Here is a 24,761-nt window from a genome sequence, read left to right on the forward strand (position 1 = left end):
CTGAGTAGATGATTTTGACAGATCCTGACGGACACTAGGATCCCGGAAGGCGGTGCTGTTGGAGATGGTGTTGGGAAAGCCTGAGTTGGCTTGTTTCCAGTAACCATGTTTGAGGGGCGGGTGGCGGCGTTTCGTGGAGCAGATGTGATTTACTCAGCGCCCCAGCTTCCGTCCGGAGGTGTATAAAAGGGAGCGGAGCCAGCGGTGAGTGAGTAGAGTTGGGAAGCGAGGCTGAAGTGACTGCAGACCGAGCACAGAGTGTCCAGACCGAGCACAGAGTGTCCAGACCGAGCACAGAGTGTCCAGCGCAGCAGAGAGAGAGTGAGAGAGTCTGGCACCGTAAGTCACTCAATGCACACTGTGTACCTTGTGTGTACGTTTATTCCTCTAACCCTGTTTGTATGTTTATATCTCCCTCTGTGTCTCCCTCAGTAATGGACGTGAGTGGGTCTACCTATCGTTGTGTGTGCATCCCTCCCCTGGTCTGTACTGTCTCTCCTTGTCGTAACTCTGTGCAATTAATGTTTAACCCTAGACGCCCTGTGTGTGTGTGCCCAATTCGTATAGTTCCATCACTGTCAGAGAGAAAGAAAGTATGTAATTGTGCATGTTTCTGTGTGCCCCTGTGTGTGCATCTGTGTTCGTCCGTGTCTGTTGTTTGCACGTCTGCATTTGTGCATGTGTCCATGTATGTCTGTGTGTGTTTCTGTCTGTGTCCAGGTGTGTGTGTGTGTATGGCTGTGTCCATGTGTGTGTGTGTATGGCTGTGTGTGCATGGTTCTGTGCGTGTGCACGTCTTTTTGCAATTAATTGACGGGATGTGGGTGTTGTTGACTAGACCAACATTCGTTGCCCATCCCTAGTTGCCCCTCGAGAAGGTGGTGGGTGAGCTGCCTTCTGAATCGCTGCAGTCCCCGCGGTGTAGGTACACCCACAGTGCTGTTAGGGAGGCAGTTCCAGGGTTTCGACCCAGCGACAGTGCAGGAACGGCCGATTATATTTCCCAGTCGGGGCGGGGAGTGACTCGGAGGGGAGCCTCCGGGTGGTGGGGTTCCCAGGTATCTGCTGCCCTCGTCCTTCTAGATGGTAGAGGTGGTGGGTTTGGAAGGTGCTGCCTGAGGAGCCTTGGTGAGTTGCTGCAGTGCATCTTGTAGGCGGTACACACAGCTGCCCCTGTGCGTCGGTGGTGGAGGGAGTGAATGTTTGTGGGAGGGGAGCAATCAAGCGGGGCTGCTTTGTCCTGGATGGTGTCGAGCTTCTTGAGTGTTGTTGGAGCTGCGCTCATCCAGGCAAGTGGAGAGTATTCCATCCCACTCCTGCGTGTCTGTTATGTGCGTGTGTCTCTCTGCCTGGGGAGTGTCGCAATCGTGGAGGGAAAGAGCTTTGGAAACTTGCACGAGTCTCTCTCTCTCTCTCTGCTTGGAATCCCCGTGTACTCCGGTGAACTTTTGCTGCAGTCGATAGAGCTGGGCTGGCAAGTTGGTGACATGCTTCTGATGGGATCGATCCGGCCCGAACCATAGGGACTGGAGACGATTCGTGCTGTAAATCGGCGATGCACGGCCAGCTGGAGCCAACATGGGCAGAGGTGCTCACCAATCCCTCCCGAGACACAACACTGGTTTGCGATCGGGGGCAGCGAGTTTCTAATTCTGTCCGCGTCAGGAAGTGGCTTTGTTTTAATTAGTAGCAGACTAGAGTCTTTATTTGTCCTCTGTTTGTCTCAATGGAGAGCGCACTCGCCCTCTGAGTCAGGAGGCTGTGGGTTCAAATCCCACTCCACCGACCTTGCATCCCATCTGGGGAATACTGCACTGTTAGCGGTGCTGTCTTGAGTAGAGAGATTAAGTGGAGATCGCTGTCTAATCGGCTCAAGTGGTTGAAGTGCAGGTTAAATGATGCCACAGTGTTGGAGACTCCGAATGCAAGCAACCCCCCCACCCCTGTACCTGCAGAACTGCCTCTTAATCCCTCTTCCCATTCCACCCCCGAAACGGATAAAAAGACGGCGGATCGGTGGCCGCCCGTGGGGTCTTCCTGTGCGTGTAAATTCAGCAGCTGCCCCTTTTCCCCCAGCCCGATTGGCTCCTCTATCCACGCCTCCCACCCCCCCCCCCCATCTCTGCCCACCCCCGCCCCACTCTCCCTCAAGGTGCTGCCTTCTCCTGGGGGCGTGCCCGCCTCACCGGCAGCCCTGTGGCGCCTCACGGTCTGCGTCTGGAACGGTGTCGCCGGGTTATTCGACTGCAGAGGCATCGCGCTCCTTGAAACCTTCCTTGCCCCTCTGGCGCCCGGGTGCGCTCATTTCCCTGGCGGTGGAGGCAGAGGGGGCATCATCGGGGTTTGAGGGTGGAGTGGGGGGTGAGGGGAACCGGGAGACCGCTGCATTGATGCAGCGCCTGACACCAGCTGGGGGGGACACCCCAGATCCCGCTTCTTCGCACAGCGTAGAGGTTAGGAGCTGGAGCGTGGTGTGGTGCAGGCAGGCCCAATCGATACGTTCTACAGGATATTGGAAGAGGGGAGGTTTTACAAGGTTTTGGAGAGAAGGCGAGGGAGTGGCGTTGGGTGAACTGCTCATTGAGTAATCCAGTATAGCGATGACGGGCCAAACGGCCTTCTTGTGTGCTCTAATATAGCAGCATAGGAACAGGAGTAGGCCATTCAGTCCCTCGAGCCTGCTCCTCCATTCAATGTGACCATTGGGTGACACGGTGGGTTAGCACGGCTGCCTCACAGAAGCGGGGACCCAGTTCAATTCCGGCCTGGGGCGACTCTCTGTGCGGAGTCTGCACGTTCTCCCCCGTGTGTGCGTGGGTTTCCTCCCGGGTGCTCCGGTTTCCTCCCGCAGTCCAAAGATGTGCCGGTTAGGATGGATTGACCGTGATAAAATTGCCCCTTGGTGTCCAAAGAGGTCAGGTGGGGCTAAAGGGATAGGACAGTCGCGGGCCTAGGAAGGCTGCTCTTTCAGAGGGTCGTTGCGGACCCGATGGGCCGAATGGCCTCTTCCTGCACTGTAGGGATTCGATGGCAGTTCTGTGGCCTAACCCCATACACCTGCTGTTGGCCCTTAATCCCTCTTGCTTAGCAAAAATGTATTTATCTATCTCCGAATTTAAAGTTATCCAGCATCAATTTTGTGAGTCACAGCTGCCGTCTTGGCCTTGGCTGTCAATTAGTGCACAGCAAGCTCCCACTAATGTATAATTTGGTACTGACCAGATCGGTTGGTGTTTGTGATGTTTCTCTCTCTCTCTCTCTCTCTCTCTCTCTCTCACCGTTCACACTCTCCTCGCCTTTTTCAGGTGCCCTGGGGACCATGAAGATCAGCAGCATGTCCGCCCTGTGCTTGGCCGCCCTCCTGGTTGTCACAGCAACCGTCTCCGACGCCGCCAAGCCCCTGGCCGAGCTCAGCGCCGACTTTGGGATTCGCCTCTTCCGGGAAATTGCCGCCTCTGCCGGGGACCGGAACGCGGTGTTCTCGCCCCACGGCGCGGCGACCCTGATGGGAATGGTGCAACTGGGGGCAGCCGGGGACACGCTGGCACAGCTGGCGAGCGCCATGGGGTTTCGGCTGGAAGGTGAGCTGGGCTTTCCCTCTGGCCGCTGGGAGGTTTGTCAACGTGGCCGCCTTCTCTGTAATCCACACATGAAACCTCACGGCACCGGCCTGTGGGTGAGTGTGTGAGTGAGTCTCAGTATCACTCTCTGTGCGTCTCTCTCTGTCCCTGTGTGTATGTGTCTTTCTGTCTGTGTATATATGAGTGAGTGAGTGTGTCTGAGCGAGTGCGTGAGTGTGAGTAGTGTGTGTGGGTGGATGAATGTGTTTGTACGAGCGAGTGTGAGTGAGTGAGTATGTTTGTGAGTGAGCGAGTGCGTGTCTCTGTGCGTGAGTGTGAGCGAGTGTGTGTGTGTGTGTGCACAGTGGCGTGTGTGAGCGAGTGCGTGTGTCTGTGCGTGAGTGTGAGCGAATGTGTGTGCACGAGTGGTGAGTGTGTGTGAGCGAGTGCGCGCGTGTGTGTGTAATGAGTGTGAGCGAGTGTGTGTGTGTGTGTGTTCACGAGTGGTGAGTGTGTGTGTGAGCGAGTGCGTGTGTCTGTGCGTGAGTGTGTGTGTGTCTGTGTGTGAGCGAGTGCGTGTGTCTGTGCGTGAGTGTGAGCGAGTGTGTGTGCGCGAGTGGTGAGTGTGTGTGTGAGCGAGTGCGCGTGTGTGTGTGTAATGAGTGTGAGCGAGTGTGTGTTTGGGTGGATGAATGTGTTTGTATGAATGAGTATGTGAGTGGTGAGTGAGCGGTGTGTGGGTGGATGAATGTGTTTGTGTGAGGGAGTGAGTAAGTGTGTGTGTGTGGGTGAGCAAGTGTGTGTGTGTGTCTCTCTCTCTTCCTGCCTGTCTCTTTTTGTGTCTCTCTCTTGCCCCCTTGTCTCAGTCTTTCACTGTCTCTGTACCTTTCCATCTCTCAGTTTGGTTCTGATAGAGGTGCTACGTGCTGTTTCTCTTTTACCCAGTCCTTCCTGCTCATTCTGTGTTCTCCGTCCAGCTCTCTGTGGTGATTGTCCCTTTCAGGGCAAATTTTTTTTTTTTTTAAAATTTGTGCTCCATCACCAGAGTCTCTTTCTCGTCTCACCATCTGTCTCTCTCTCTCTCTCCCTCCCTTATCCTCCTGTTGTGCCTCTTTCTGTCTCTCACCCTCTGTCTCTCACCCTCTGTCTCTCACCCTCTCAGATGAGGAGAAGCCACTTCACTCCGAGTGAATCTTCGGAACTCCAAGGGCTGCGGAAGATCAGCCGTTGAGTTTATTCATCGATTTTCCATCTCTCAGGATAGTGGGGTCAAGGGTGACGATCGGCCATGATCGTATTGAAAGGTGGAGCGAGCTCGAGGGGCCGAATGGTCCTCCTCCTGCTCCCACTTATTAATCTCGTTCTCATTATGCCTCTCGCTCTATTGCTGTGTCCTCCTGATGCACTTTCAATTACTACAAGAGTAGAGAATAATCGAGGCTTTATTAAGCAGACATGTGTTGCCTCCTACAGCTGCTGCCAAAATGGCTGCAGCTCGGTGAGCACACACATTTATACTCCGCCTACTGGGCGGAGCCAGCAGGCAGGGATTTACCCCTGTACCTCTAGTACAGGAGCCTTACCGTACTACATTTAATATACAGATAGTGGTGACTACCACACCTCCCTCGCCCTGCACTATTGCTCCACGTCACTCTCTCTCTCGCTCACCCTCTCTCACTGCCTCTTTCCCTCCTACTGCTCTGCCCCACTTGCCTTATACTCTCTCTTGTTCACTTTACCTCCTTCTCTCTCTCTCTCCCTTTCTGTCTCTATCACACTCTCTACCTCCGTCACCTCTATCACCCTCTCCATCCGTCTGCTTTCTCTCCGCTGGGTCTTGTGCGCTAACGGGCGGATTGAGCCCGGGGGCATTCGCGATCTGGACACCGGGCATGTGAGGGTCTTGAGTTAACGGGGCGGTGTTGAACCTGCCGGTGTGAATCAGCTCTCCGTCTCATCCTGCATTTGAGCCGCCCGGCCCTGAGTCAGACGGTACACCCGACCAGGTGCGGGTTACTCGGAAGGCTGGAGGTGCAGATCGGGGAAACCGTACTCGCGGCAAAAAACAAAACCCTTCCAGGCTGAATTGAAACGCTGAGTGGCAGCGTCTGCGACAGCTCACCGAGGCCCTCTGCTGGCAGCAGTCAGCCATTGCCAGACCTGACAATTACAGCTCATCGGCCGCACAATTGTGACGGTGCAGGAGAATGGCCATCCGGCGCCTCCTGCCCGGCCCGGCTCGCCGGATGAGCACTTGCTGCCACACTCCCACCTGCTCCCGTAACCCGGCATAATCTCCCTTTTCGGATAGGTGTGCAGGTCCACAGGTCACTGAAAGGGGCGACACAGGTGGAGAAGGGAGTCAAGAAGGCAGACGGCATGCTTGCCTTCATTGGCCGGGGCATTGAGTATAAGAATTGGCAAGTCATGTTGCAGCTGTATAGAACCTTAGTTAGGCCACACTTGGAGTATAGTGTTCAATTCTGGTCGCCACACTGCCAGAAGGATGTGGAGGCTTTAGAGATGGTGCAGAAGAGATTTACCAAAATGTTGCCTGGTATGGAGGGCATTAGCTATGAGGAGCGGTTGAATAAACACGGTTTGTTCTCACTGGAACGACGGAGGTTGAGGGCGACCTGATAGAGGTCTACAAAATTATGAGGGGCATAGACAGAGTGGATAGTCAGAGGCTTTTCCCCAGGGTAGAGGGGTCAATTACTAGGGGGCATAGGTTTAAGGTGAGAGGGGCAAGGTTTAGAGTAGATGTACGAGGCAAGTTTTTTACACAGAGGATAGTGGGTGCCTGGAACTCGTTACCGGAGGGGGTGGCGGAAGCAGGGACGATAGTGACATTTAAGGGGCATCTTGACAAATATATGAATAGGATGGGAATAGAGGAATACGGACCCAGGAAGATTGTAGTTTAGTCGGGCAGTATGGTCGGTGCAGGCTTGGAGGGCCGAAGGGCCTGTTCCTGTGCTGTACTGTTCTTTGTTCTTTGTTCTTCTGACGGTCCAATTGAGTTGGAAAGTCTCGATTGAACCTGCCTCCACCACACTCTCAGGCAGCCCATTCCAGAAGGAAATGAAACTGGAATACCGGTACGAACTGGGCTTGTAAACCTTAAAGAGGGAAGGGGCGGCACGGTGGCGCAGTGGTTAGCACTGCGGCCTCGGGTTCGATCCCGGGTCACTGTCCGTGTGGAGTTTGCACATTCTCCCCGTGTCTGCGTGGGTCTCACCCCCACAACCCAAGCAGGGTCGGTGGATTGGCCGCGCTACATTGCCCCTTAATTGTGAAAGAATTGGGGACTCTAAACCTTAAAGTGAGACACCAGCGTCCCGGGAGATGGAGAGGGTTAAGGAGGAGGGAGCTCCGGACTTGATGGAACTCATTTTCTCGCTGGCAGATAAGGGCGTACCTCTGGCCCTCAAGCACCTCCAGAAAGATCTGACCTCCAAGAGCAACCGGGACATAGTCTTCGTGGCCAACAGTGCGTTCATCCAGAGGAACATGCAGCTCCTGAGAGCTTACCAGAAGAATTATCGCAGGCTGTTCAATGGTTGGCCAAAGCAAGTGTTCTTTCAGAAATCCAAGATGGCCACCTACATCATCAACAAATGGGTCGAAACGCAAACCAGAGGTGAGGCCACAGCTCCTGTTTTCATCAATTTATCAACAAACTCCTCGGGGGGTGGGGGGGGGGGGATTTTGGGCGGGACGCTGATCGTGATATTTTATTCTGGGCCTCGGAGTCCGACCCAACCCGGCTGACGAAAACAATCTCCGCTCGCTCTCCTTTCTTTCTGTTTGAAGTCACTCAGTTAGGGCAGAGACTCCCAGCTTCACCCCTGGGCCCTGTGTTCACCTGTTTGAGGGGGACAGTGTAGAGGGAGCTTTACTCTGTATCTAACCCCGTGCTGTACCTGTCCTGGGAGTGTTTGATGGGGACAATGTAGAGGGAGCTTTACTCTGTATCTAACCCCGTGCTGTACCTGTCCTGGGAGTGTTTGATGGGGACAGTGTAGAGGGAGCTTTACTCTGTATCTAACCCCGTGCTGTACCTGTCCTGGGAGTGTTTGATGGGGACAGTGTAGAGGGAGCTTTACTCTGTATCTAACCCCGTGCTGTACCTGCCCTGGGAGTGTTTGATGGGGACAGTGTAGAGGGAGCTTTACTCTGTAACTAACCCCGTGCTGTACCTGTCCTGGGAGTGTTTGATGGGGACAGTGTTGAGGGAGCTTTACTCTGTATCTAACCCCGTGCTGTACCTGTCCTGGGAGTGCTTGATGGGGACAGTGTAGAGGGAGCTTTACGCTGTATCTAACCCCGTGCTGTACCTGTCCTGGGAGTGTTTGATGGGGACAGTGTAGAGGGAGCTTTACTCTGTATCTAACCCCGTGCTGTACCTGTCCTGGGAGTGTATGATGGGGACAGTGTAGAGGGAGCTTTACTCTGTATCTAACCCCGTGCTGTACCTGTCCTGGGAGTGTTTGATGGGGACAGTGTAGAGGGAGCTTTACTCTGTATCTAACCCCGTGCTGTACCTGTCCTGGGAGTGTTTGATGGGGACAGTGTAGAGGGAGCTTTACTCTGTATCTAACCCCGTGCTGTGCCTGTCCTGGGAGTGTTTGATGGGGACAGTGTAGAGGGCGCTTTACTCTGTATCTAACCCCGTGCTGTACCTGTCCTGGGAGTGTTTGATGGGGACAGTGTAGAGGGAGCTTTACTCTGTATCTAACCCCGTGCTGTACCTGTCCTGGGAGTGTTTGATGTGGACAGTGTAGAGGGAGCTTTACTCTGTATCTAACCCCGTGCTGTGCCTGTCCTGGGAGTGTTTGATTGGGACAGTGTAGAGGGAGCTTTACTCTGTACCTAACCCCGTGCTGCACCTGTCCTGGGAGTGTTTGATGGGGACAGTGTAGAGGGAGCTTTACTCTGTATCTAACCCCGTGCTGTCCCTGTACTTCAAAAGTGACAACTGGGGAACAAAATTATAATAGTGCACCCTGTGCTGAGGTTGATGTGCAGGAAATAATATATCTTCAGAGAGACCAAAAAAGGGTTGGTTTGGTACGGAGTGGGGCTTGGCAGAGAGGGGTTTGTGGGGGAAGGCAGAGGGGCATCGGAGGGTCGGAACACCTATGATATTGTGCCAGCTCCTTCTCTACCTTGGCGTTGGGTTTTGTTACTTTGCGGCGTCTCTATTTAAGACCCAGTCTAATTGTACCCGTTCCCCTCTCTTCCCTCCCGCTCTCTGTCCAGGTATGATCCGTAACTTCCTCCGTCCGGGTTTGCTAGACCCCGTTCTAACCCGCATGGTGATGCTCAATGCCGTCTACTTCAAGGGCGTGTGGAAGATTCCATTCCCTGTCGGGGGCACGCACCAGCGGGAGTTCTACAAGGAAGATGGCACAAAGATGCTGGTGCCGATGATGTCACTGAGCGCCAAATTAAATGCCAGTGAGTATAAATGGGCCGCCGGGCATCAGGGGATGGCGGTAAGAGTGGGGTAGACGGGGGAGTTCCCTCTTTGTACATAACTCACAGTTACTCCCCTGTCAGTTGCCCGGGTCATCAGCTCTGAAATTGCCTCGCTCTACGGCCCAGCGGCAGTGAGGGAAGGTCCGATGCATTTCCAAAGCGGAATGGCAAGCCGCTTTGTAGTTTACTTTTTTTCTTGACGTATCTCCGGCTGTGCATTGGGTCCAAATTGTGCTGCGTTCTGGTGCCTGAGGCAAAGGATTACGCCAGCCTCAACTTGGGCAGCTGCTTTTCCTAACTCATGGGTGCAGCCCCCCTCGTGCATTCCTGACACATGAGGCTGGCGTGAGCTGCCCTCGCCCGCCTCCGAGCTGGTTCCGGCCAACAGTTGAAGAGCGAGACGGCGTCTGAGAAAGGGAGTGGCAGGCAAACGAACCACTCGGCCCGGCGACCCTCGCCCAGAGTCTAATCCCACTCTCCGACACTACATTATTACACCAGTGGCTACACTTTGAGGTGCTGGGAGGCCTCCCGAGACTTTAAAAGTCTCTCCTAATAAAGGGAAACTCTTATTGATGTCCTCTGAGTCAACTGTGGTTTAAAAACCTCATTCCTGGGGCCTAAACACATAAGCTCCAACAGAGTAAGTGACTGGGTGGGGAGCAACTGCTTCCACCAGTGGAAGGTTTGAGAACGAGGGGGCACGGGATTGGTTAAAGGAGTGACCGAGACGGGAGGATAACCCTTCTCAGCCACCGAGGGGTTAGGATCGGGAAGACTCCGCCCAAGAGCGTGGCGGAGGCAGGTTCAATCGAGGGTTTTCCAGAGGGGGAATCGGATTGTGAATTGGAAAAGGAAGGCTGTTCAGGGAGAAGGCGGGAGCGTAGCCTGAGGCCTGTTGCTCATTCGGAGATCCGACGGGCCGAATGGCCTCATTCTGTGCTGTAACAATCCTGTGACAACATAGTCTGTTTCTGCCGCTCTGGGTTGAGGGATGAATGTTGGCCAAGGGCCAATTGAACGGCTCTCCTTCGAACTTGGGGGATCTTTTATGTTCATCTTGACGGCCCGAGGACTCGGGCTTTTTAATGTCTCACCTGACAGTGCAGCACTCCCCGAGTACTCTGGTGGGGTGCGGGCCTGGATTATGCGTTCAGGCCTGTGCAGTGAGTGGGGTTAGAGCGCGCCCTCCTGGCTTGGAGGGGCGACTGATACCCAGCGAACCCGTGCTCATGCTGTGCTCTGTCCTTGCGGCCATTACTGCACAACGCAAGGTAATTAAACCAACCCTATGAGGCGTTATGCGGAGCTGCCGTTTGATTGGCGGGCCAGAGAATCAATCCCCATGCTTTTATTTCTCCAGGTGAATTTGTGACCCCCACTGGCCTGGACTACGATGTCATTGAGCTGCCGTACCACGGGGAGACCCTCAGCATGTACATTGTGGCTCCGTACCTGAAGACGGTCCCGCTCTCCGCCCTCACGAACATCATTACTGCCTCGCTAATCAACGAGTGGAAGAACAATCTGGAGACGGTGAAACGCCATCTCGTCCTGCCCAAGTAAGTGGCTTCGTGTCGCGGGGTGGGGGCAGTATTTACCGCTGGTGCTTTCTAGATTCGTGATCATGGGGGGGGCAGGGGGGGTTTAAATGGGAATTGGAGCGATCTGGCAAGATCTCTGGATTCCGGCCACAATAGGCGCGACCCAGATCCACACAGTTAAGTGAGCTTTTCTGTGCCGACGCCAATCTAACCGGCACCCGGGCGTAGGTAGGGTGCTCTTTCAGGGGCCGGTATAGACTCGATGGGGCGAATTGCCTCCTTCTGCACTGCAAATTCTATGATCTACCGGCCTCGCTGAGGAGGCTCCAGACGGGTACCATTTAGCACTGGTCCTCACGAATGGGGACCAAGCGAAACAGCGGGTCGGGGGGTCTCCCTGGTGACTGAGGGCCCAAGGGGATTAGTATCATAGAATTTACAGTGCAGAAGGAGGCCATTCGGCCCATTGAGTCTGCACCGGCTCTTGGAAAGAGCACCCTACCCAAGGTCCACACCTCCACCCAACACTAAGGGCAATTTTGGACACTAAGGGCAATTTATCACGGCCAATCCACCTAACCTGCACATCTTTGGACTGTGGGAGGAAACCGGAGCACCCGGAGGAAACCCACGCACACACTGGGAGGATGTGCAGACTCCGCACAGACAGTGACCCAAGCCGGAATCGAACCTGGGACCCTGGAGCTGTGAAGCAAGTGTGCTATCCACAATGCTACCATGCTGCCCTATAATATTGCTTATTGTCTCAAGTAGGCTTCAATGAAGTGACTGTGAAAACCCCCTAGTCGCCACATTCCTGCGCCTGTTCGGGGAATTGAACCCACACTGCTGCCTTGCACTGCATTACAAGCCAGCTGTTTGGCCCGCTGTGCTAAACCAGCAGAGTACCACCTGGGCAGGGTTGTACTCTGGCACTGCTGAGACCACCTGGGCACGCTGGCAATGCCACCCAAGTGACACCCTGGCACTGCCGAGGGGCCCAAGTGGCATGTCAGGCTGGCGTGGGCACTGCCAGGGTGTCAGTCTGGGGTGCCAAGGTGGCACTTTGCCCATGCCGGGGATCAGGCCCAGGGCTGCCCTGCCCTATGAGGTAGGGGGGGCTCAGAGAGCATTGGGGTGGGTCCACGGGTCACGTCAGGGTGCAAGAGATCGGGGAGCCATTTTGAAAATGGCGGCCCAATCTCCCTGCTCTGGGGCCCCGAGGATCTCTCGTGCCCAGAGTTCCTACCTGACCTGACCCTCGTGTACATAAGAAATAGGACACTTTGGCACCTCAAACATGCTCCACCATACAATACGATCAAAGCTGATCTGATTGTGGCCTTGCCTTCCTGCCTGTCCTTAACCCGCCCAAGATCAAAACACGTCCAACATAGCTCTGAATATATTCAGTGACCCAGCCTCCATTGCTCACGGGGGGAGAGGATTACTGAAAGGTACGACCCTCTGAGAGACAAAATTCACGCTCACCTCCATCTTAAACCTTGCGCTCCAATCTGGTCACCTCCCATTCTCTAATCTCCAATGAGTATAGGCCACATCTGCTCAACAGTTCCTCAGCCCAGGAAGAGGAGAGCAATGGCCCCCAAAGAATCCCGATAATGCAGAAGGGGGCCATTCGGCCCATCGTGTCGGCACCGACCCTCCGATAGAGCATCCTACCCAGGCCGGCTCCCCCACCCTATCCTCGTAACCCCACCTAACCTGGACAGTAAGGGGCAATTTTATCGCGGCCAATCCGCGCTAACCTGCACATCTTTGGACTGTGGGAGGAAGTCGGAGCACCCGGAGGAAACCCACGCAGACACGGGGGAGAACGTGCAGACTCCCGCACAGGCAGTGACCCGAGGCCGGAATCGAACCCGGGTCCCTGGCGCTGTGAGGCAGCCGTGCTAACCCACTGCGCCACCATGCCGACTGAACTAAAGGCAGTCACCTGAGTCGGGAGCCAGGCCTTAACCAGGGAGGAGTTACTGGGCCCGGAATGTGTGAGGGAACTGGATTAACATGCAGCAATAACCTCGAGGTGAGGGGTTATTGAGTGCAGTCCGTAACAGAGGGTGCTGGGCGGATTGAGAGAGCTGGGATATCAATAACGATTTTCATTGAAAATTCATTCACGGGATGTGGGGGTCGCTGGCCGGGCCCAGCATTTGTTGCCCGTCCCTAATTGCCCCTCGAAGGTGGTGGGTGAGCCGCCATCTTGAACCCGCTGCAATCCCGTGTGGTGTAGGTACACCCACAGTGCTGTTAGGGAGGGAGTTCCAGCGACAGTGAAGGGACGATACATCTGGGAGTCGGGATGGCGCGGAGGGGAATTCGAGGTGGAGTTTTAGTAATTATCCAAGGAAGTGCGATGCAGTTAAATTAAGTCCGTCGACTGCCAGGGGATTAACTCTTGGCAGCCTGGCCCCCAGAGTACGTTTGTAACCTCATCCCCCAAGCGGGACGAGATGGTTTTGTTCGGCCGCTCCCGTGACATTTTTCCCCATTTGTTTTCCTGGCAGATTTTCCCTGGAGAGCGAGACGGACCTGAGAAAGCCGCTGTCGGGCATGGGAATAACAGACATGTTCAACGAGGGGAAGGCAGACTTTACAAAGATCAACAGTAAGTGTTCGCTCAGGGCAGACTTGGCAAGGCAGCCTTGGGATGGCATCAGCTCTAAGGGGGGGGGGGATGCGGATAGAGGGAACGCTCCCTGATATGGCTGACTGTGAGAAATCGAGCGCCGTCGGATTTCAGACTTAACCCCTTCCTCTCCTTCTCCCCTGCTACAGAAACGGAGCCACTGTTTGTGTCAAAGGCTCTGCAGAAAGTAAAGATTGAAGTCAACGAGAGTGGAACGAAAGCGTCTTCGGCCACAGGTGAGTCCATGAGACATAGGAGCAGAATTAGGCCACTCGGCCCATCGAGTCTGCTCCGCCATTAAATCACGGCTGATATGTTTCTCATCCCCATTCTCCTGCCTTCTCCCCGTAACCCCTGACCCCCTTATTAATCAAGAACCTATCTATCTCTGTCTTAAAGACACTCAGTGATTTGGCCCCCACAGCCTTCTGCGGCAAAGAGTTCCACAGATTCACCCCCCCCCCTCTGGCTGAAGAAATTCCTCCTCCGCTCTATAAGGATCGTCCCTTCAGTCTGAGTCTCCCCGTCCTCGCTGAGCTCTCCAATGTGGCAAGTTTATTCCAGATGTTGGGTGCACAGTGGGCAGATGGCAAATCCACTGCCCATCACAAGACCTGGCTGATGGTCCAGTGCGAGTCACATACACAGTGGGCTGCCCCATATATACACCCCCACCGTCCACTCAACGTTTCTGACTGGGTTCTGTCCGCTTCGATGGTACCTTGCATCTCCCCCACCAGCCTTCCAAACTCGGGGGGGGGGGGGGGGCTGCTACTTGGTTACATGGGGCATCACAGCTGAGTCCCGATTCCTGACGGGGATTGGTGGAAGCGGCACGCCGGCTGACGTTGGCCACTCCCCAGCCCATTGGTACCCAGAGCCAATGCTGTGCTTGTCCCTGGCTGAGGTCAGCTGACTGCCGTGGGCCTGTATCTGCTCTGTACCGCACCCGGCTCCGCCCTAACTCAATACCAGTACCTCCCCTTCCCCTCGGGGACTGCCAGCAAAGAGCCCTCCAGTCACTCATAGAATCCCTGCAGTGCAGAAGGAGGCCAATCAGCCCATCGAGTCTGCACCGACCCTCTCTGAAAGAGCATCCTATGCCCGTAACCCCAACTAAGCGGCACATCTCTGGACAATAAAGTGGCAATTCAGTATGGCCAATCCGCCCTAACCAGCACATCTTTGGACTGGACTCAATAGCTACCAAGAGTTTTGCTATTCCTTCCTTTGGTGTTCGCCCTTTGAGGCGGTGATGGGTCACCGTGTGGAGTTAGGGTTCCGATGGGTCGGTAGGTGACTGCTAGGACCTATCTCGTCCTGGAAGGTTCTGTTACAAACGGGAGAGAATAATGCAGGAGACTGAGTTTCGGACGGGTATCCGGCTCGGGGTTGTTGCCTCTTTCCCGTTTTCCCTCTGCCTCTGATACTCGCTTGCTTTTGGGGAGAGGCCGCGCCATTTTTAAAAACAATTTGGTTGCGCTATTTGCCGCCAATCTAGACTCCGCGTCGATACCGAAACTCCAAAGTGATGTTTTCAGGGTGTGGTGCTTCCTCCGACCATCAGGAAGGCCCACCCCAGACTCGAGCTCACCGTCGAAGGCTCGCTCAGGTCAGCGAGCGTCGGGCATTCTGGCTAAGAGGTCAGTCTGGCGAGGGATGCGGGGCCCGGGTAAACGCCTCGGTTCAAATGCGATCCTCTTCCCGTTCGCGCACACCTCGCCAACATTCAACCGAAGGATATTTCACTGCTGCCACTCCATGGCTGACGGGGTGAATTGTAGGGGTAGGCGTGGTTGTATTGAGGCAATGATCCGCTCGCTGACTAACCATGGCTGCCATTTTGTTTTTGTTTCCAACAGCCGCCATCTTTTACGAGCGCATGGCTCCGCTCGAGGTTGTGATCGACAGGCCCTTCCTATTCTTGGTGCGACACAACCCCACAGGTAAGCCTCCTCCCACCTGCTCCATCATTGCTTTAGATAATTGCTCAGCTGTGGTGAATTCAGCATTGATGGCGAAAGGAATACTGGGGGCGATTCTCCGATTATTGAGGCCGTCGCGTTTCACGATGGCGCGAACAGGGCCCGGGCGCGACCTATTCTGGCCCCCACGGGGGGGGGGACGGCGCTGGAGCGTTTCACGCCGCTCCAGCATCCTGGCCGCGCCAACCCGCGCATGCGCAGTTGGGTGAGCTCGATCGTGCGCAGTTGGGACGCGCCATCCTGCGCATGCGCGGGGAACTTATTACGCGCGCCGGGGTCGGTGTTCAGGGGCCGCCGGCGGGACTCCGTCGTGTCGGAGCGGTCGCTCGGCCCATCCTGGCCGGAGGATCGGCGGTCCCGCCGTTGCCGCGCCGGCACAAAAGGCGCCGATTCCCCCGCACCTCGGAGAATCGCGCGCCGGCGTCGGGGCATCGCGGTTCCGGCGATTCTCCAGCCCCGGTGCAGGGCTCGGAGAATCGCCCCCAGAGTATAAAAGTAGAGCAGAACTGTACAAGGCATTGATGAGACCGCATTGGAGTGTTGAGCACTGTTTTGGTCCCCTTACTTGAGGAGGGATTGGAAGTAGCTCAGAGGAGGTTCACTGCCTTGATTCTGGAGATGAGGGGTTTGTCTTATGAAGAGGAATGGAGCAGGTTAGGCCTACACACTCGAGTTCAGAAGAGTGAGAGGAGATCTAATTGGAGTACATAAGATGATTAGAAAGGATGCTTCCTCTTGAGGGGCAATCCAGAACGAGAGGTTCTCGCCTTGGGATAAGGGGGAGCAGATTTAAAATAGAGCTAGTTCTCTCAAAGGGTGGTGAATCTGTGGAATTCGCGACCCCAGCGTGCGGTGGATGCTGGGACAGTGAGTAAATTTAAATTAGTGATGGGTTGAAGAGTTATGGGGAACGGGCAGGACGGTGGAGTTGAGGCTGGGACGAGACCAGCCATGATCACATTGAATGGCGGAACAGGCTCGAGGGGCTGAATGGCCTGCTCCTGGTTCTCCGTGCAATCCCATTTCCGTCTTCCCATTTTTGAGTCCTCCTTGCTGGCCAAAATTAGGACTCCAGCTAGGCTGTCATGATCCTTGATTGGGTTGGGTAGAAAGCACGCTGAGATGAGTTCTGGCTGAAGAATGCAATCCCACCGTCACCAACTGGATCTTAAATTGCTGCCCTCTCGAGGCGCAGAGGGATCTGGGGTCCGGGTGCGTGAATCGCCAAGATGTCAGTATGCAGGTACGGTACGGCAAGTGATTAGGCAGGCGAGAGGAATGCTGTCGTTTATCGCAAGGGGGATGGAACACAAAAATAGGGCGTCTTCGCCACAGCTGGAAAGGGTTTTTTGGCCACACCTGGAATACTCAGAAGGCTAATGGAATGTTGTCCTTAATGATGAGGGGAATCGAACATAAAAGCAAGGATGCTATATGCTTCAGTTATGCACTGTTGCTTCACAGCGCCAGGGTCCCGGGTTTGATTCCCGGCTTGGGTCACTGTCTGCGCGGAGTATGCACAATCTCCCCGTGTCTGCGTCGGTTTCCTCCCACAAGTCTCGAAAGACGTGCTTGTTGGGCAAATTGGACATTCTGAATTCTCCCTCTGTGCGCCGGAATGTGGCGACGAGGGGATTTTCACAGTAACTTCATTGCAGTGTTAATGTAAGCCTGCTTGTGACACTAATAAAAATTATTATACAGGACATGGGTGGATACTGAATGCAGATTTGGTCTCCTTATTTGAACAAGGGTGTAAATGGGTTGGAGGCGGTTCCCAAATCAATGAAAAATAAAACTCTAAAGTAGTTTAGAATCAGGAGCTCGAGATGTCTGGAAGTTAATATTTTTATACTTTGCTCATCCCTAGTTGCAATTAAGCTGCTCTCCTATGCTACTTCATTGATAGTTAAGAGTCAAACCTTATTATTAGGGAATAGTAGTCATACTCCAGACCAGAATGGATAACAAAGCCAAGTTTCCTTCCCTAATGAACCTTTAATGAGACTCTTGACAGATTTATTACCACCCTGTTTTGATGCCAATATTTAATTTCTAGAATTTGTTTTTCTTTCAAATGCGGCTGTGGTAATCTGAGACCATCAAGATGGTTGTCGAATGCATTGTCCAAAAGAAGGAACTTCTTTGTCTAAATAATCGTTTTAACAGGAACTGTCAAATGTTAATGCATTTTGGAAGGTCTAACATAGGTAGGGGATATACAGTGAATGGTAGAACCCTCAAGAGTATTGACAGTCAGAGAGATCTAGGTGTACAGGTCACTGAAAGGGGCAACACAGGTGGAGAAGGTAGTCAAGAAGGCAGACGGCATGCTTGCCTTCATTGGCCGGGGCATTGAGTATAAGAATTGGCAAGTCATGATGCAGCTGTTTAGAACCTTAGTTCGGCCACACTTGGAGTATAGTGTTCAATTCTGGTCGCCACACTACCAGAAGGATGTGGAGGCTTTAGAGAGGGCGCAGAAGAGATTTACCAGGATGTTGCCTGGTATGGAGGGTGATGCGACCATCAATTCTCTCGCAGACACGTGGAGAAGTAAACCATGGTTTTAATCAGCTTAGAACTGAGCCTGCCTGTGACCGGTACAACACTGAAGGCGGCCCCGCAGGTCAGCAGCTCTTATACTTCCTGTAAAGGGGGTGGAGCCATGGGCGGCGCCCGTACATGCCCCAACATATCCCCTGAGGGTGAAGCCACACAATGGCCCATAGGTAGAGCCCACAGGGTTAATAACATAACACAGTGCACTGGTGAATTATCAGTAGTTATACATTCACCACAGAGGGCATTAGCTATGAGGAGCGGTTGAATAAATTCTGTTTGTTCTCACTGGAACGATGGAGGTTGAGGGGTGACCTGATAGGTCTACAAAATTATGAGGGGCATAGACAGAGTGGATAGTCAGAGGCTTTTCCCGGGGTAGAAGGGTCAATTACTAGGGGGCATAGGTTTAAGGTGAGAGGGGCAAGGTTTAGAGGAGATGTACGAGGCAAGTTTTTTACACAGAGGGTAGTGGGTGCCTGGAACTCGCTGCCGGAGGAGGTGGTGGAAGCAGGGACGATAGTGACGTTTAAGGGGCATCTTGACAAATACATGAATAGGATGGGAATAAAGGGATACGGACCCAGGAAGTGTAGAAGATTTTAGTTTAGACGGGCAGCATGGTCGGCACGGGCTTGGAGGGCCGAAGGGCCTGTTCCTGTGCTGTACTTTTCTTTGTTCTTTGAACTCAGCAGAGCAGTAATAACTATGAAAACAGGAGCTGTGGTAAAACAGGTCACCCCCTTGCAGAATGAAAAAGCCCGCACATGCCCAGAACCCTCAACAGATGCCAGGAAAACAATTGCAGAGGGGAAAGGCTTATAAGAATACTCTGTACTCGATGTGCTACTCTGCAACAGCGGCGGAATTTAAATGTGCATTCTCTGACTCACAAGTGGGGGGGGGGGGGGGAGAAAGAGAGGGATGTCTAAGGATGATCAGGAGGGGGGAGAGAATGAGGGAATATGTTGTAAAGGTGTGACTGAAATAAAGTTGGGCATTAGTTTGATGACGGCGCTCGCTCTTGTTTTGCAGGCACCATTCTCTTCATGGGACAAGTTATGGAGCCATAGAAAAGTGGGAACTATTCTGACAAGACAATACTCAGGTATTCTATCTGTGGAAACCGGCAAGGAGGATACAGTCCTGGAATTAACTGGCAGAAAAATGTATAATGAGGAATGGAAGATTTGGGATTTTGACACTGGAGACGGTGACTGTTTCCCTGCCTGGAACTCGCTCACATAGAACCAGCAGTAACTTTTGAACTTCAGCCTTCATTGATAAACATGGCCACATAAATGCGTGGTCTGATTCATTTCAAGAGTCCTTCCCTTGTAGACCCCCCTACTCGCGCCGCCCTTTCATCCCTGCCCTGAGCTCTGAGGCACTCGAACCAATTGTTGCCCCAGTTCCAACCCTGCATTGACTTCCCACAAGGGTGTCGCTCGAGATGAATATTTGGGACCAGCAATCCGTCATCCATTCCATTGCGTGTGGGCACAAATTCAAGCTCCCTCCTTATTTACATGTATAGCTCTATAGCAAGACTTGCACTGTTGCATTATTTTTTTTTAAATGCTTTCCTATTGAAAATATGAAACCTCATAGTATAGTTTGTAATATATTTTTTGGGATTTATGTAATTTATTTCTTCGGAGTTTAGTATTTTAATTAAAAACGAAAACCCTAAAAGCTATATCGATACGTGGAATGTAAGCGTTGTGGAATAATTTGACATTCAGTGGAATTCCAATGGGTCCCAGTGCAACGAAGGTAGTGGATTCTGGGGACAGGAGGAGGCTATTCCGCCCCTCGAGCCTGCTCCACCATTCAACTCGACCACGGTTAACTCCAATCGCCTGCCTATTGTTTCCCCATTGCTTAACCACCTCGCCTAACGAAAACCTCTCTCAGTTTTGGAATTTGAGTTGACGCCCCTAAGGTTGTGGTGTAGGGGGGGGGGGAAGAGATCCAGATTTCCTGTACGCAAGTTCTGCTTTCCGCTTTTTGACCATAGAGTCCGTACTTCGGTTGGGAGCGGGGAAATATTTTTACACTGCCATCAAGCCCCCCCAATGAGTTCTCGCAAGGAGTAGTCAGTGGGACGATTAAAAGCCCTCGCTGCACTTTCACCGAGCGTCAAGCTTTGATCCCCAACCTCCTGCTCCGGCACTAAGCAAGGATTGGCGGACATGCCGGGGGAAAGACCGCTCCCTCGATCCTTCGGCCGGGATGCATCGCCACAAACGTACAGCCCGGTGTCGGCGATTTGATGCCTCGACCCGCCGCCCAGTGTTGTACAGATCGCTGGTCATCTGTCCCAGGGTTTTTGTTCAGGCAATATTTTAAATCCAGCCACACTGAGATCGACCAGTGGATGGACCAAGAGGAATAAAGTTGGGCTGTCCTCCACTTGGAAATGACTAAAGTGGTTTCTTTTATTCGTATTGTATGAATGAATGTCTACCCAGGCCTTAAGAGTATTTTTATATTGTTTACGTGACTCAATTTATTGTGAGGGAAAAATAGAGCCATTTGTATTTTCTGTGATTTGCAATAAGATTTAAAATAAATATCTGTCTTAACAAGCATAAGATGGCCACAGTTTTTTATTCCTTTGCTTCATTTTCAACCCTCCCTCTTCAGTAAAATTCAGTCGCAATTGTTCTCTCGGATTCAACTCGGTCCCCAGCTCGGAATCAGGATGTAGCATTGGTCTGCCTGTCTCTAGCTCCTCGTTGGGATGTGGAACTGAGACAAGTTGATTAAGTAACCCCGAGGCATCTCTATCAAATCCCCTCCGTCTTCTCTCCGAGGGGAACAGTCCCAACCTCTCCCAATAGATCCTCATCACTGAAGCTTCTCACCCCCGGGACCGTTCTTGTGAACCTCCTCTGCGCTCTCTCCAATGTGTTCACATCCTTCCAATAGTGTGGCCCAGAACTGTACACAATGGCCGGGGTTCTCCCCTACCTGGTGGGGTGGGCCGTACCAGCGCCACGGAGTAGCGTGAACCACTCTGGCATCGGGCCGCACGGAAGGTGCGGAATCCTCCGCACCATCAGGGGCTAGGCCGGCACCGGTGGGGTTTGCGACGCCAATCGGCACCGAAGGGCCTCCGCCTGTCGGCGCGTGTTGGCGCATGCACGGGAGAGCCAGCGTGTTCTGGCGTGATCCCAGCGCATCCGCAGGGGGGTTCGTCTCCGCGCTGGCCATGGCGGACGGTTACAGCGGCCAGCACGGAGGGAAAGAGTGCCCCCACAGCACAGGCCCGCCCGCGGGCCAGGCCACCGTGGTCCCCCCCCCCCCCCCCGCCAGGGAATCCGCAGGCCGCCCGCAGAGCCAGGTCACGCCGGTAAGGACCTTGTTTGATTTACGCCGGCGGGACTGGCCGAAAACGGGCGGCCACTCGGCCCATCGCGGAGCGGAGGATCGCCCGGGGGGGGGGGGCACTGCCAACGGCCCCCGACTGGCGCGACGCGATTCCCGCCCCCGCCGAAAAACCGGCACCGGAGAATCCAGGAGTCGGGGCAGCGGGGCGGGATTCACACCGACCCCCGCCGATTCTCCAGCCCAGCGGGGGGCCGGAGAATCCTGCCCCATATTCCAGCTGAGGTCTAACTAATGTCTTGCATAAGATCAGTGTAACGTCCTTGCTCTTGTACTCTACGCCCCCATTAATAAATCCCAGAATACTCTCTGCTTTATTCACTGCTCTCTCCACCTGACCTGCCCCCTTCAATGATCTCTGCACTGTACACCCAGATCTGCCTGCACCTGTACACCCAGATCCCTCTGCACCTGTACACCCAGATCCCTCTGCACCTGTACACCCAGATCCCTCTGCTCCTGTACACCCAGGTCCCTCTGCACCTGTACACCCAGGTCCTTCTGCACCTGTACACCCAGGTCCCTCTGCACCTGTACACCCAGGTCCCTCTGCACCTGTACACCCAGGTCCCTCTGCACCTGTACACCCAGGTCCCTCTGCACCTGTACACCCAGGTCCCTCTGCACCTGTACACCCAGGTTCCTCTGCACCTGTACACCCAGGTCCCTCTGCACCTGTACACCCAGGTCCCTCTGCATCTGTACACCCAGATCCCTCTGCACCTGTACACCCAGGTCCCTCTGCACCTGTACACCCAGGTCCCTCTGCACCTGTACACCCAGGTCCCTCTGCACCTGTACACCCAGATCCCTCTGCACCTGTACACCCAGGTCCCTCTGCACATGTACACCCAGGTCCCTCTGCACCTTTTTCCCCTCAGGTCCCTCTGCACCTGTACTCAGGTCCCTCTACTCCCTCACCCCCTTAAGAATTTTTTTCATTTTATATTGCCTGGAATTCTCCGGCATTGGGATTTTCTATTCCCGCTGGCAGCGCATCCTGCCCGTGGGTTTCCCGGTGGCAAAGGGTGGCTTCAATGAGAAATCCCATTGGCAAGCAACGGAAGTAGAAAATCCCGCTGCCAGTGAATGGCCCGCCACTGGGGAATCGCGGCTGGAGGACTGGAGAATCCAGCCCATTATCCCTCCATGTCCTCCCTACCAAAATGCATCACCTCGCACCTCTCCTCGTCGGACTGCATCTGCCACCTCTCTGCCCACTCCACTAACTTGTCTGCGTCCTCTTTTTTTTCTAAATTTAGCGTACCCAATTTTTAAATTTTTTTTTCCAATTATGGAGCAATTTAGCGCGGCCAATCCACCTACCATGCACATCTTTGGGTTGAAGGGGCGAGACCCACGCAGACACGGGGAGAATGTGCAAACTCCACACGGACAGTGACCCAGAGCCGGGATCGAACCTGGGACCTCGGCGCCCTGAGGCAGCAGTGCTAACCATTATGCCACGTGCCCGCTCTTGTCTATGTCCTGTTGAGGTTCGACAGGGTCCTGTCCACTGCTTACAATGCTTCCAATCACTTTAGGGTGGGATTTTACTGACAGACTATACTGACTATACGGCTGCTCGTAAACCCATTGACTCAAATATAGACATTAAGCAGGGCACATTCAAGTAACCGGATGTGGTGGTGGTGGTGGGGGGGGGGGGGGGGGGGGTGGAGGTGGTGGAGGTGGGGGGGGGGTGGAGGTGGGGGGGGGGGTGGAGGTGGGGGGGGTGGAGGTGGGGGGGGGTGGAGGTGGGGGGGGGGGGGTGGAGGGGGGGGGGGGTGGAGGTGGGGGGGGGTGGGGGGGGGTGGAGGTGGGAGGGGGTGGTGGTGGTGGGGGGGGGGTGGTGGTGGTGGGGGGGGGGGTGGTGGTGGTGGGGGGTGGGGGGTGGTGGTGGTGGTGGTGGGGGGGGTGGAGGCGGCGGGGGGGGTGGAGGCGGTGGGGGGGGGTGGAGGTGGAGGTGGGGGGGGTGGAGGTGGGAGGGGGTGGTGGTGGTGGGGGGGGGTGGAGGTGGGGGGGGGTGGAGGTGGGGGGGGGGTGGAGGTGGGGGGGGGGGGTGGGGGGGGTGGAGGTGGGGGGGGGGGTGGAGGTGGGGGGGGGGTGGTGGTGGTGGGGGGGGTGGAGGCGGCGGGGGGGGGTGGAGGCGGCGGGGGGGTGGAGGCGGCGGCGGGGGGGGTGGAGGCGGCGGGGGGGGTGGAGGCGGCGGGCGGGGGGGGTGGAGGCGGCGGGCGGGGGGGGTGGAGGCGGCGGGGGGGGGTGGAGGCGGCGGGCGGGGGGGTGGAGGCGGCGGGGGGGGTGGAGGCGGCGGGGGGGTGGAGGCGGCGGGCGGGGGGGGGTGGAGGCGGCGGGCGGGGGGGTGGAGGCGGCGGGCGGGGGGGTGGGGTGGAGGCGGCGGGCGGGGGGGGTGGAGGCGGCGGGCGGGGGGGGGTGGAGGCGGCGGGCGGGGGGGGGTGGAGGCGGCGGGTGGGGGGGGTGGAGGCGGCGGGCGGGGGGGGTGGAGGCGGCGGGCGGGGGGGGGTGGAGGCGGCGGGTGGGGGGGGTGGAGGCGGCGGGCGGGGGGGGTGGAGGCGGCGGGCGGGGGGGGTGGAGGCGGCGGGCGGGGGGGGTGGTGGAGGCGGCGGGCGGGGGGGGTGGTGGAGGCGGCGGGCGGGGGGGGTGGAGGCGGCGGGCGGGGGGGGTGGTGGAGGCGGCGGGCGGGGGGGGTGGTGGAGGCGGCGGGCGGGGGGGGTGGAGGCGGCGGGCGGGGGGGGTGGAGGCGGCGGGCGGGGGGGGTGGAGGCGGCGGGCGGGGGGGGTGGTGGAGGCGGGGGGGGTGGAGGCGGCGGGCGGGGGGGGGTGGAGGCGGCGGGCGGGGGGGGGGGGTGGATGCACGATGTGCAGTGGAGGTCTTGAACATATTTTCAACAGCAGCCAAAATGCCCATTTAACCGGCTGTGGCATTCGTAACAAGACTAGTTTCGAAATTGGTTTTGGGTGGGACAGTGGTTGACTTGTGCAACTACAGAAAGGCCAACCTGAGAACTTCCCAGGCAAGCTGTGGTCGGGGGGGGGGGGGGGGGGCAGCCGTCCTGCCAAAAACCGGCGCCCGAGGGGGGTCCTGGTTTACACACAGGGGGCGCGATTCTCCGATCGGGCGCGGGCACTAGCGATTCTGGCCTCTACAGGGGGCCATCTCCGCACCTTGGAGCCCCGCTCACCGGCGTCGGGGCGGCATTATTCTCCGGCCCGGCGCGGGGCTGGGAGAATCGCGCCCAGGGACTGTGTAATTTCCACACCCCATACCCGAGTTAGCTGTTAAAGCAGTGGGGCGGGGTAGAGGTGAGTAGGGGAGTTACCCCTGTCACCATTGGCCGCGGTTTCCTCTGCATTCAGGTGGGCGTCTTCGTTGACACAGCTGCTGCCTTGTGCCGTCATCAACGAGTCAGCCCAGAAGAGTGGACGATGGGAAAAGCTTGACAACGTTCTTGGAAGCAAGTAAGGCAAGTTGATTTTATAGAATCATAGAATCCCTACAGTGCCATTCGGCCCATCGAGTCTGCACCGACCCTCCGAAAGAGCACCCTACCTAGGCCCAA

At 55.5% G+C, this 24,761-nt stretch overlaps 1 protein-coding gene across 2 annotated transcripts; it reads left to right on the forward strand.

Moving 5' to 3' along the window:
- Nucleotides 1-115: 115 nt before the first annotated feature.
- Nucleotides 116-20,385, forward strand: serpine1 (serpin peptidase inhibitor, clade E (nexin, plasminogen activator inhibitor type 1), member 1). Of its 2 annotated transcripts, none has more exons than XM_072493383.1 (9): nt 116-204; nt 3,306-3,581; nt 6,973-7,206; nt 8,829-9,026; nt 10,411-10,609; nt 13,120-13,220; nt 13,391-13,477; nt 15,104-15,187; nt 18,824-20,385. In XM_072493383.1, exons 2-9 carry the CDS (start codon nt 3,320-3,322, stop codon nt 18,859-18,861), a joined length of 1,203 nt encoding a protein of 400 aa, XP_072349484.1. In that variant the 5' UTR covers nt 116-204; nt 3,306-3,319; the 3' UTR covers nt 18,862-20,385. The 2 variants fall into 2 exon arrangements, with proteins under 2 accessions (XP_072349484.1, XP_072349483.1); XM_072493382.1 differs by having other exon boundaries at nt 127-339.
- Nucleotides 20,386-24,761: the final 4,376 nt, after the last annotated feature.

This window comes from Scyliorhinus torazame, chromosome 31, assembly GCF_047496885.1.
Source record: "Scyliorhinus torazame isolate Kashiwa2021f chromosome 31, sScyTor2.1, whole genome shotgun sequence".
NCBI classification, from domain to species: Eukaryota; Metazoa; Chordata; class Chondrichthyes; order Carcharhiniformes; family Scyliorhinidae; genus Scyliorhinus; species Scyliorhinus torazame.